The sequence below is a fragment of the Prunus persica genome, chromosome G8, assembly GCF_000346465.2.
Source record: "Prunus persica cultivar Lovell chromosome G8, Prunus_persica_NCBIv2, whole genome shotgun sequence".
NCBI lineage: Eukaryota > Viridiplantae > Streptophyta > Magnoliopsida > Rosales > Rosaceae > Prunus > Prunus persica.
Window position 1 is genome coordinate 3,408,608 of NC_034016.1, and position 11,622 is coordinate 3,420,229.

An 11,622-nucleotide genomic window follows, 5' to 3' on the forward strand; every position below is an offset into this window, starting at 1 on the left:
TTTCTTGAATCTTCATTTTCTTGTCACTCGACTCCGGGTCAATATGAGGTTCCTTGCCTTGAAATTATGCAATCTTCCTTTTCAGATTTGGTATTTCGTTAAGATGAATTGTAGATTCCACTGTCATAGTAGCAGTCACATATTCTTCATCATTTAGTTTCTCTTTGTGTGTTGCCAACTCCTCTTCCAGCGAGTTTGATCTCTTTTCTGCTTGGATAAATATATCCCACAATTCCATCATTTTCTTCTCACTGTCTTTATTTATTTCATCCTTCCACAGTTTTAATCTTTTTGGGCAAATGAAGCTAGGATCTTGGCATTGGTGGTAGTTGACTTGGGCTGTCATGGACTTCACCAAGAGGTCTTGAATTGCAACAGGTTCTTTTCTAGCTTCAATCTCAAACCTTTTATTCTCTCTACTCTCTTTTAATTTTGGAGTCTGATCATCATCATCAGGTTTTCCTTGTTTTGCTACATCCTCTACTTCTCTTTGTTCTCTTTCATCATCTTCGTTTTTCTTTTTTCTACAAATTGAATGAAAACTAATTAGAAACTGCATTGGATAAAACAAAAAATGCATTGCAAGAAATGGAAACTGGAATGCATAATTCACTGTTTAGAGATTCTAATTACCTTGTCAACAGGGTCTCCCTTTTCACTGATAATTTTTCGCTTTTTATATGTTTTCAAAATACCATGTACAATGAGAATGATTTATAAACAGCATTGGATAAAATGCAAATTGCATTGCAGGAAACGGACACTGCATTGCAGTTTTCGTTTCTGCAATGCAGAAAATAGAAACTGTAATGCATAAGCCATTGTGTACATATTCTAATTACCTTATCAACATGGTCTCCCTCTTCTCTGGTGTTTTTTTGGCTTTTTAGAGGTTTTGAAAATACCATGTACAATGAGAATGATTTAGCATGGATTCACATTCAAGATACATTATAATAGAAGATGCGATAAATTGCATACCTTTATGTCATTTAAGTCCTTTATTTGGTTGAATCTTATGTGGAGTTCCACAAGACTCTATTTAAGAATTGCAGGAGTTTCTTTCTCCTTGCTAAGGATTGGTTGTATGATATTTGTCCTCTCACACAGTAGAAACTGCATAGTTTAAAAACACGATATATTGGAATTAGGTTTGAAACTGCGTTGGATAAAATAGAAAGTGCATTACAATAAATGGAAACTGCATTGCATAAAACTCAAAATGCATTGCATAAGCCATTGTTTACTTACTAATGTTGGGATAGTGCAACCTGAAACAACTCCTATAGAGGCTTCTCCTCCCTTATTTACTTTTGCCTTTGTGATCAAGGAGTTATTTATGTAGGTTGAAACAACTCTTGTCCACGAATAGCTTGAAAGTGTGTCTAGATTCACATAGTGCTCAACAATTTTCTAGTGCAAAGTGGATGAAGAGTTGGCAAAGAGTAATGTCATGCAGAGCAGAATCAAGATTAGGCTGACCACATCCTTGTCGTAGTCAACAACCTCCTTTTCCTTTTTGTCTTCCCCTTCGTCTTCTTCTTCTCCTTCAGCTTCTTTTTTTGCTTTTCCTCTGTTATCGCTTTCTTCTTTTGCTTTGCCTTGGCCTTTTCTTTCTTCGGTTGGTTGGCCAAGGCAATTATGTTTTATAATTCTTCTTCTACCATGCCTTTTGTTGGTTTTGACTTTTTTCCAAAGTGCCTTGTTCTGAAGGTAGCAATGTATCTATCATTGCTAAGTTTGACATATTTTCCTCCCTTTGGCAGTCAATCTCAATCACTACATCGTCTGTGATCTGGAATGATTTGGTGCCGAATTTGAAGGACTTTGTATCTGGATCAAACTTCTTGAGCAGCTTTACTAAGTCGAGGTCCGACTTATTCATGTTATTCATGTTAGTTCTTTGGTTGTAAAACAGCTCAATCAAGTTCCAGAAAGGCGTTTTCTTGAGTAGTTTCTTCTTCCTGACGTTGCACGGAAAGTAGACATAGTTCAGGTGCTTTGCTTTCCTATTATAGTTTGGCTTTGATTTTTTCTTTTGAGCCATTATTTTGATTCTTGGCATTTGTTGGTTTTGAGGTTAATTCTTTTGTGGTGACATTTCTTGTGCCATTCGTTATTTGAAACAAGAAGGCATGAAAACACTATTAGAACAAGTAGAGATAAACTACAAGGAAGAAGTATAAATAGTTGGCAGAACATAGGTAATAGAAACTGCAATGCAATTTCTGGTTCATTGCATTGCATTAACGGAAACTACAATGCAGAAAACAGAAATACTTGATGCTCTTCCTCTTTTAAAAGGAGCAATCCAAAACACAAAACATCAAACATCCTAGAAATATAATATGAGCAATCCAAAACACAAAATATAACAGAAAATATACATCAACTTGACATGAAATGGAAAGATCAGCAAAGTCAAAACAAGAACTACAAACTAAACTGAAAACTGTAGTGCAGTTTCCATTTTCTTCAGTGCAGAAAACAGTTATATTTGATGCTCTTTCTCTTTCTTTGGTGATTTTTTGGTTTTTAGAGGTTTTGAAACCAAAACTAAACCCAAAACCTAAACTACATTGCAAAATGAAGAATGAACAGTAGGTATAATCTCTAAAATCCTTAATCCTTATAAACGAAGGCAAAACCTAAACCAAGAGGAATTTACATAAGATTCATTAAAATGCATGCTTAATTGATATATCTCGAGAAAGCAGTAGATTGATTTCTAGATTGCTACTCCATAGGAATTGTTAGATAATTAATTAGAGTTTATGGAATAATGGTATGGAATATAAAACCTTAGTTTTTCCCTATTTTAGTTTATTTGTATTTTCAATTCTATGCTTTATTTCTTTTTCTTTTTCAACAAACAAATCAACTTTGAATCTACTAGGTTAGCAATTGCATTAACTTGGGTTGGATTAGTTTTCCATCTTTTTCACGCACTCCCTGTGGGTATGACCTCGCACTTACACACGCTTATTCTACAATCGATTCATGCGCTTGCGAGTTTTATAAATTTAAAACATACACCTTCATGTGGCAAACAAGTTTTTGGCGCCGTTGCCGGGGAGTGCAACGGAAAACTAATCAAATCCGGATTAATGTAATTCTATCACTAGTTATAGTTTAGGTTTTTGTTATTTTACGTTTTCTTCTTCAAATAAAAAAAAAGAATTAATTAAAAAATTCGAAAAAAATTCAAAATATCTTCTCTAATGTTTTACATCATTATTTCTTCTTTTAGAAAAAAGTAAAAAAAAAAAAATTTCAAAAAAAAATTAAATTAAAAAAATCAAAATTCTTTTATTATTATTATTATTATTTTATAATTTTTCTTCTCTATTGTTTACATTATTAATTGTTATCTTCTTCTTTATTTCAGGTTATCATTTAATCTTCTTTGGTGGAGCCCTTGATTTGGAAGAAGTGCAACAACAACAAATTTTAATTCTTTTCTTTTTGTGTTTTGTGTAATTGTTTTTATTTTGTGTTTTGTGTCTTCTTATTTCTACAGGTTTCATAAGGATTTATTTGAAGGTGGATAAGAACTTAAAGATGCGTCTTGGATACCTGGTGCAAAAATTCCAACTCTCCTTTTAAATTCTTGCATGAATTCTTGTGTTTATTTATTTTTATTTTTCATGTCTTTAATTAATTATTAGGATTAAAACTCATAGGACCATCTTTGTAAGATCCCACATCAACCAACGGAGAGAATGTGATGTGCCTTATATGTGCACACCCGCATCCATCTAGCACGAGGCCATTTGGGAGCTCACTGGCTTCGGAGTTGTAGGAACTCCGAAGTTAAGCGAGTTGGGGGCCAGAGCAATCCCAGGATGGGTGACCCACTGGGAAGTTGTTCGTGAGCTCCCAGAAACAAAACCGTGCAGGCAGAGAGGGGGGCCCAAAGCGAACAATATCGTGCTACGGCGGAACCGATCCTGGGATATGACACTCTTGGAAGGAATTAACTCTTGATGATGCTAGTGAGTTACTTTCAACGTTACGGTGTTTAGGAAAGTTCTTTAAGGAGGCACTTTTGGGCCCCGTTTGGTTTATGGAATGAATTTGAGGGGAAATCATTTCCCATGTCATTCCCTAAGGAATGGAAATGGAAGATTCCTTTCCCACATTTGGTAATACTGGGAAACTAACCGGGAAATATCACTTTATTTCCTTTCCCATGTTTGTTTTGAGTAGGAATGGAAAATAAAGTTTGTATAAATTTTCAATTATACACATATTAAATCAAATAAAAAAAGAATGCATTTAATAATATATTGTAATTCTAAATTGTTAATGGGGATAAAATGCTCATAAAAAATATGAATTTAATGTTAGTTCATTTTCCCAAACTTTCCCATGAGGAAGGAAAACAAAACCTAAGTTGGGAGGATGGCTACACTTTTCCCCCTACTTTCCCATGAGCCAGGCAACGATTTCCTATACATAGACGTACCAAACATGAGAAAACAATTGATTTTCCATTCTCAAGTCTCCTTTCCCATGAACCAAACGGGGCCTTGGTGTTTAAGAAGGATTAGGTTTTAAGTGAGACTATTGTGACTCCTCCAGCCTTCCCAAAAAAAACCTGACTGTGATTTTGGGAGTTCTTAGGAGGAGTAGTTATGTTTAAATTTATAATTTAACAGATAATTAAAAAATATCTTGACAATTTTGTGAGTTGAGATCCCCAGAAGTAGGGGAAGTACTTCTTGACAACCCTATTTGTCAAAGTTAATTGCTTGGTCGTTTTGTTTCACGATATATATATATATATCTCTCTCTCTCTCTCTCTCTCTCTATATATATATATATACAGAAAGCGTTCATTGAGGGATTCCTCAAATAAGTTTATTTGAGGGATACCCCTTGTAGGCCCTACTCCGGATTGTATTTCACTAATCCAAACCGTCTATTTTGTAGATACTCATTCAAAGATCATCTCTACAAAAAATCACTTGAATCAGATATCATTTGACCACTCAATTGAGTTATTGAAATTTTAGTATTTTCTTGACGCACCATGTTCATTGATTTTGTAAGACACAATTGGATGTCAAAATGGGTTCCGATTTGTCTAATTTTTTGTAAGAATGATCTATGAATGAAGACTTAAAAAATAGATGGTTTGAATCATTGGGAAAAAAATTATAGGGTACCCTAAAGAGCGTCCCTCAAATAAAATTATTTGAGGGATCCCCCAATAAAAGGGGACTATATATATATATATATATATATTTTTTTTTTTTTTGTGTTTTCCTTAATTTCTTAATTTTTGTTGAGTCTGTATGTGTTCATTTTTCCAACCCTCATTTTCAAACTTTTGGGACATTGTTAAAATTAGGTTTGTGTTTAGATTTCGGAAGCTTATATTTATATATATTTTTACCCTAAAAAAAAAACTGCATTGATTTAAATTTTTACAAATTTAAATAATTTAAAATAAAATAAAAAAGACAACAATCAACGACACCAGCCCCTTCTAAAGCAAAGAAATCAAAGCTTCATTTTTCCACAGCAGGAGACTTTAGTTTGGCCCTCTTGATACCCTCTCTTGGGTCTTCACTCATCGCTACTTGGGGCTCATCACTTGAGCCTCTAATGATCACATCATTCACTCTTGAACTCCTCTTGTGATCTCGCTTGTGCTTTCCTGGGTTCTCCAAGGCCTCCAGTTGCTTTTGCATGTCTTTAGAATAAACACTAACCATCTTTGATAGCTTTTCATTCTCTTCCTGCAATATTTGAAGTTGGTGTCGGTACTCCTCTGCTTTCCTTGCCCTATCCTTTTTCAGTCTTTTGATGTCACGCTGATATTCATTAACCAAATCCTGCTCTGCCGTCAATTGAGCTCTTAGAACTTGCACCTCATGAGAATTCGCAATGGGGCGATGCCCTACACTTCCGATAGATGCCACACTTTGCACGCTCAGTGCCATAGCATCTCTCACTAACCGGTTGTCATCCCTCGTTCCCAGCACGCGGACATCCATGAGAGTCACCAAACTCCTCGCAACTCCAATTGCAACTTCGTTGTCAAGGAGTAACTAATCATTAACTGTCACTGGACCTCGTGAGGAACCAAAGTAGGGCATCCAGACAAGTGCAGCTTCTTGCCACCATGTGTGTATGGGCGGAGCTAGGTTGAGATCAAGAGAACATGGGAAGGAAGACGACATTTTCTTTCTGCTTTCTTTTTCTTTCTTTTTCTCTTTTCTCTCTTCTGTATTTCTCTTCTTTCCTCTCTCTTTTCTTCTTTCTTTTCTCTTTTCTGCATGGTTGTAATTTCTCCCTTCATTTCCTTTTATAGACGTCAATTATGACAAACCCTAGCCATTGCAGCTTCTACGTTTTTTTCAAAAAAAATTTCCCGCGTTCCTCGAGCTCCACAAACTTCTGGCTTTCCACCGTCCCCAAATGCTTTGTTGCGACGTGACCCTTCTAAACAAACGCGTTCAGCAAAGTCTTCACGGCTTTCCATGACGCCTGTAATTTCCGCTTGTGGATCTGCAGCGCCTCTATCACTATGCAAAAATTGACCATGAACTTCGAAGAATCCCCGTTGCTAAAGGTATCCAAGAACCGAAGTATTGAGAATCGATGCATATGATATAGTTATACGCTTCGAACATTTCCCGTCGCTAAAGATGATTTACGACTTCACTCTTCACTTAATCGCCAATGCGTGAGTTGTAACCATATGCCAAAAGAGCGTTGACCTCCGATGCCTAAACCTTTAATAGCATCAGGAAATATATCAGCACTGATGCTAAATACTCATTATAGCATCAATGGTTTTCTTTATACTGAAGCGTGTGCTGACTTACCAGTTCATAAAAAATACCACTGCTGTTGCAAATTATGATTTACGCATTCATTTTTTGTGCTTATGCTGAAATGAAAAGCCAACAAATAGTTTGACTTTCTACAAATATTATTGACCCTTGGGATTTTAGGCTGCAGTTCCCAGAGTGCTGATGTTGTTTTTAATTTTTAACTTCAGTTGTTATAGCAAAACTGAGGTGGTTATACACAATAGACATCGTTGTTACTAATAAAGTGTAAGCAATTTCCATGTTTCACATCATATTTCACTTAGTTTCTATCTCAAAATAAGAGGCATCTCATCCATTTCATATGTATTGTCATTGCAACATAAAAAAACATTCCTATATATGCAAACTTATGAGTTCTGCTAGTAAACCAAAATCCATACAAAAATAAGCAAAATACTACCAAAACAAGGAGAATGTTCAAACTCATATCCACTCTAGCACTTGACTTGCCCATTCATCTCGAACCTCGTCCAATTCCATTTGGATGTAAAATGCCTTCTTTTTCCCACTTCTCGCATGCTGAAATTAAATGAAAAGACCATATAAGATCAAGAAAAACTATATAGAAATCTTTAACAAGAAGCTAAAGAAAAATTATATAAAATCTTTAACAAGAAGCTATGCACAATCTTTAACAAGAAGCTAAAGAAAAACAAAAATACCAATGAAACACTCAGAAAAGGCAAGTTTCTGTTAAAATTAAAATTGAACAAACTAGCTCATCAGAAAATTTTGATATCCATTCACCTCCTTCCGATTTATTACTACTAATAAGGGTAACCAGCTCCATCATTACAAATTATTAGCTAAACGAAGGGGAACCACCAACAGTCCTAAATTGTCAAAAGATAGATGGGTTAATTACAAAACAAAATTTCGAAAAATAAATCCAAAGCATTCCCAACCTGCCAGTACAACAGTAGCTTAGTTAAGCAAATCTGAGTATAAAAGGTGAAGAGGAATGCATCTAACCATGAGAAGCTGAATAAGGTATAGTGTACTTTATTTGTACTATATGTTCTTGCTCAAGCTTCAAAACTCTAACATACCTACCATCATACATTTGTCCAATACATAAACTTGCTTGAAACGAACGAACCACATTTCGATTCATCTACTTAATTCCCAACATTGGAAGCTGAAACAAACTTACATGTAGAGACTATGTTGCATGACAGTGAAAGAAGTAATATCTTCTTCAAAAGCATGCACATCAGCCTACAGGTTCTTTTCTATATCCCAAATCTAAGGACAACAACATTCCTTTTGTTAAAAACTAAGCCATGCACTCATCAAAAATTGGGAAAATCTGAGAGATTATAAGCATAGTGGATCAAACTTGCCTCAATATGGTTCTTGGAATTCACATTTACAAGCATGCCTTGGTTCTCCACAAACTGAACACAAATATCACCAAATAATATTAAATGAAAATTACCACACAAACAAAAACAGCTGGAAATTGAAGAAAGTATACATGATATTTTATACAAAACCTGTAAAAACTTGCTTGGTACTGCAGAGCTTGAGTGTTATCTTTGCCAAATAATTTAATTCTGCCATCCCTGAGAGTGATAGATAAAAATGAACACTAAAAGCCTTCTAGTATGTGAGACCTATGAAACAATCCCTGAGAGTGATATACAAATGAACACTAAATTCTGCCTTCTCTGGCTTTGGATAAGTTTCTGTATCCAACCAACTTCACATTGACATTCTCACTCACACAATATATGATTCCTGCATTTCCATCAATAATTATAATAAATAAATAAAAGAGATAGATAGAGAGAGTAACTTTGATTTGCTCCAGATTAAGAAGAAAAAAAAAAAACTGAATCAGAGAGAGAGATAGAGAGAGTTAGAGATTAATAATTAACAATTAAGAAGACGATAAAGGGGATATACAGATCAATAGAGAGAGAGAGACGAACAAGGGCGTCACATTCACTGGCTGGTTACTTGGCCATACAGATCATCGTTCTAACCTTATATGTAAGTTGGCTTGACCATAGACACAAGACAGATATGTAGCTTACGATGACACAAATTCTAAGCTCACAACAATTAAGCACATACATGAAATATTATAAAATCGAACTCTAAATGAATGTATAGTCTTGCTGCTAAGATTGAAATGTACAGTCTCATAACGGATAGCAAACAGCAGCAAATATTTAATCTGGTTCTACCATAATGGTTAACAGTATCGGCATTTTTCTTTTCTTGAAAGCATTGCTTACCTTGTTGGTATAAATAGTCCAATTGGTAATCAGTTCTGAAACCATTGCTCCAAGAAGCCCAAAAAGAGCACCGGAGGCACCAACAGAGATGTTCTTTTGAATGAAAAAGGGATGAAAGTATGCTCCCTCCAAATCCAAACAACAAGTATATAATTGGATTTTAAATTAATAACCAAAAACAGAGAAACAAGTGCAACTAAATAATGAAATACAAGTCTCATATAACAAGAGAAGTCACATGAAAGTTTATGTGAAAAGGGTATAAGAGCACAATTGGATTTTTTTTACTCTACTCTGTTAATAGGATTAAAATTTAAGAGTGCTGCTAAACGAACCCTAAAATTAACTGAGTACACCCTACTATAAAAGTATATATTGAATTACTGATTTACCCTAATATAAAATGACCAAAAAGGATATATGGAATTGTGTAACAAATATAATTTTAATAAGTACACCCTACTAACCATATTCAACCCTAATCAAGAGATTGCTTGTCCTATTGTGTTTTTAACGAAAGATGTGGTGATTGCAAGAAATTGGAATTGCAAAAAAGTGTCAACAGTTTTAGTAGAAGCATAAATCCATATGAAAAGTCAAAGATTTATAAACACTATTAAAAAAATAAAGCTGAAAATCAACTATAAAATAATGCTACAAGTATTAGGGTGTATCATAGGTTTTTTTGGTAGTTTTATAGGTACTTAGTTAATTTTACATTTTAATTAAAATATTAGGGTGTACTTAGATCATAGGGTGTACTCAGTTAATTTTAGGATTCGTTTAGCAGCACTCAAATTTAATTACATGAGGATAAATAGAGATTGACAAAGATATCAATTGGCCAGTAATCAGATGTACGTTTAAATGATTTCACCAAGCTGACAGGAAAAACATAATAAAAATAATAAGTCACCTGCAGCTAAATTATAACAAGTCCACTGCCAGATGAAAATACATCAAATATAAAAATCCAACTTCAATAAATTTTTTACCCTTTCGATTCCACTTTGGAATTTGACTCAAAATAGTAAAGGGATAAATATAGGCATGTGAATTAAATGGCTTAATATATTAAATAGACAAAATATGGTTGCACATACCACACAAAGCAGTAGATAAAAAATTTGCAATAATTAGTACAAGAATCAAACAGTCAGAGAGCATAAGCTCACCAATAAGACTAAAGAAAAAGGCAGCATGAAGATGAAAACCAAGCAGCCAGAGATCCAAGAATTCTTACCTGAGGAGTTCATGGTCTCAAAAGTTGCTTTTAGAATAGGATCTCACTAGCTCAAGGTCGTTTCTCAAAATCGAAACATCTGCAACACCAATTAGGAAGTTAGGCATCAAGCTTTTGGGAATCACAACCCAAAATCGAAATCACATCAAGCTCATCACATAATTTTAGCATAATTTCATAGCTATCACACCCCTTACACCCCTCCGTCTCTCAATTTTAGAAACCCTAACCCACCCATCCATCTATCAGTTTTCGAAACCCCAACCTATACATTGCTACGATTTGAAAACTTTTGCTAAAACTGAAATCAAACTCAGATTCCTAAAAGGAAACAAGATCAAAAGCAAAAGAATAAATGATAACCACAATGAAAAAGAGCGACTGAGAACATACCAGATGGAGGAGATAGGAGAGAGAGAAGATAGAGTTTGGAGTTCGATTGCAATTGAGGGCATGTAGGGTAAATTTTTTGTAAGGGAGACTGAAATTTTTGGGGGAAAGTCTGAAATTTTTTGAGGGAAAGTCTGAAATTTGTGAGGGAGCAGAGTAGGTATCGCAAGAGAGAAGAGAGAGAGGGATGAAAGAGTTTTAAGTTTTGGCAAAAAAATACCAGAGGGAATCTGAAATATTTGCGAGGGAGTGAAAATTTTTTGTCACAAAAATCACTGTAGCGGTCAACCATGGTTTTGGCATGGGTGCTAAAATGTTCCACTTAAAACAAATTTCTTGATGTTATAAAATAACCTGGGATATGTGCGATAATTCAGAGCTGCACGTAAAGTAGATGAGACACAGCATTTAACGAGGTTCGGCTATGCCTACGTCCTCGGAGAGCAGCAGCAGTAACTTTTCCACTATGTAAAATAATAAGGCTACAAGTTTAGTGTTTACAATATATGTGGCTCACTGAATTTTCTCTCTAGGAGAATTTCTCTCTGCTCTCTCTTTCCTCTTTCTTCCTTCTCTTTTTTCTTCTCTTTTTTCTTCTCATTTCTCTTCTTATTTATAGGCTGAAATAATCACTATTCATCACTGTTCACCCGTGACAGACAAACTCTATCAAAGCCGCCAAATGAACAGTAATGAATAGTTAGTGGGCTCCACATGTTTATTCTTTTATTCTTTTACAACACTCCCCCTTGGAGACCACTAATGATATGTCGGTTGTATCATTAAAGACTTGCTTGGAGAAAACCTAGTAAGGTAGAGAACTGATGGAAAGAAGAGTACAACAATCTGTATAGCATACTTCTGGATGCTCCCCCTGATTAATATCTCCCCCTGATGT

General features: G+C 34.9%; 1 protein-coding gene and 1 long non-coding RNA gene across 6 annotated transcripts; both read right to left on the reverse strand.

Moving 5' to 3' along the window:
* On the reverse strand, nucleotides 5,272-8,092 carry LOC109946288. 4 transcript variants are annotated; one of them, XR_002269479.1, is made up of 4 exons: nucleotides 8,002-8,092; nucleotides 7,821-7,897; nucleotides 7,596-7,681; nucleotides 7,112-7,367 (listed from the first exon to the last, which is right to left on the reverse strand). XR_002269479.1 is itself a non-coding variant. In XM_020553681.1 (2 exons), the coding sequence occupies exon 2, from the start codon at nucleotides 6,003-6,005 to the stop codon at nucleotides 5,517-5,519; it is 489 nt and encodes a 162-aa protein (XP_020409270.1). In that variant the 5' UTR covers nucleotides 6,006-7,367; nucleotides 8,002-8,092; the 3' UTR covers nucleotides 5,272-5,516. The 4 variants fall into 4 exon arrangements, 1 of the variants encoding a protein (XP_020409270.1); XR_002269480.1 differs by lacking the exon at nucleotides 7,821-7,897; XR_002269478.1 differs by lacking the exon at nucleotides 8,002-8,092 and having other exon boundaries at nucleotides 7,821-7,995.
* Nucleotides 8,186-10,955, reverse strand: LOC109946289. Of its 2 annotated transcripts, XR_002269481.1 has the most exons (5): nucleotides 10,728-10,955; nucleotides 10,335-10,413; nucleotides 9,092-9,217; nucleotides 8,345-8,588; nucleotides 8,186-8,245 (listed from the first exon to the last, which is right to left on the reverse strand). It is a non-coding gene; the product is annotated as an uncharacterized LOC109946289 (long non-coding RNA). The 2 variants fall into 2 exon arrangements; XR_002269482.1 differs by lacking the exon at nucleotides 9,092-9,217 and having other exon boundaries at nucleotides 10,728-10,951.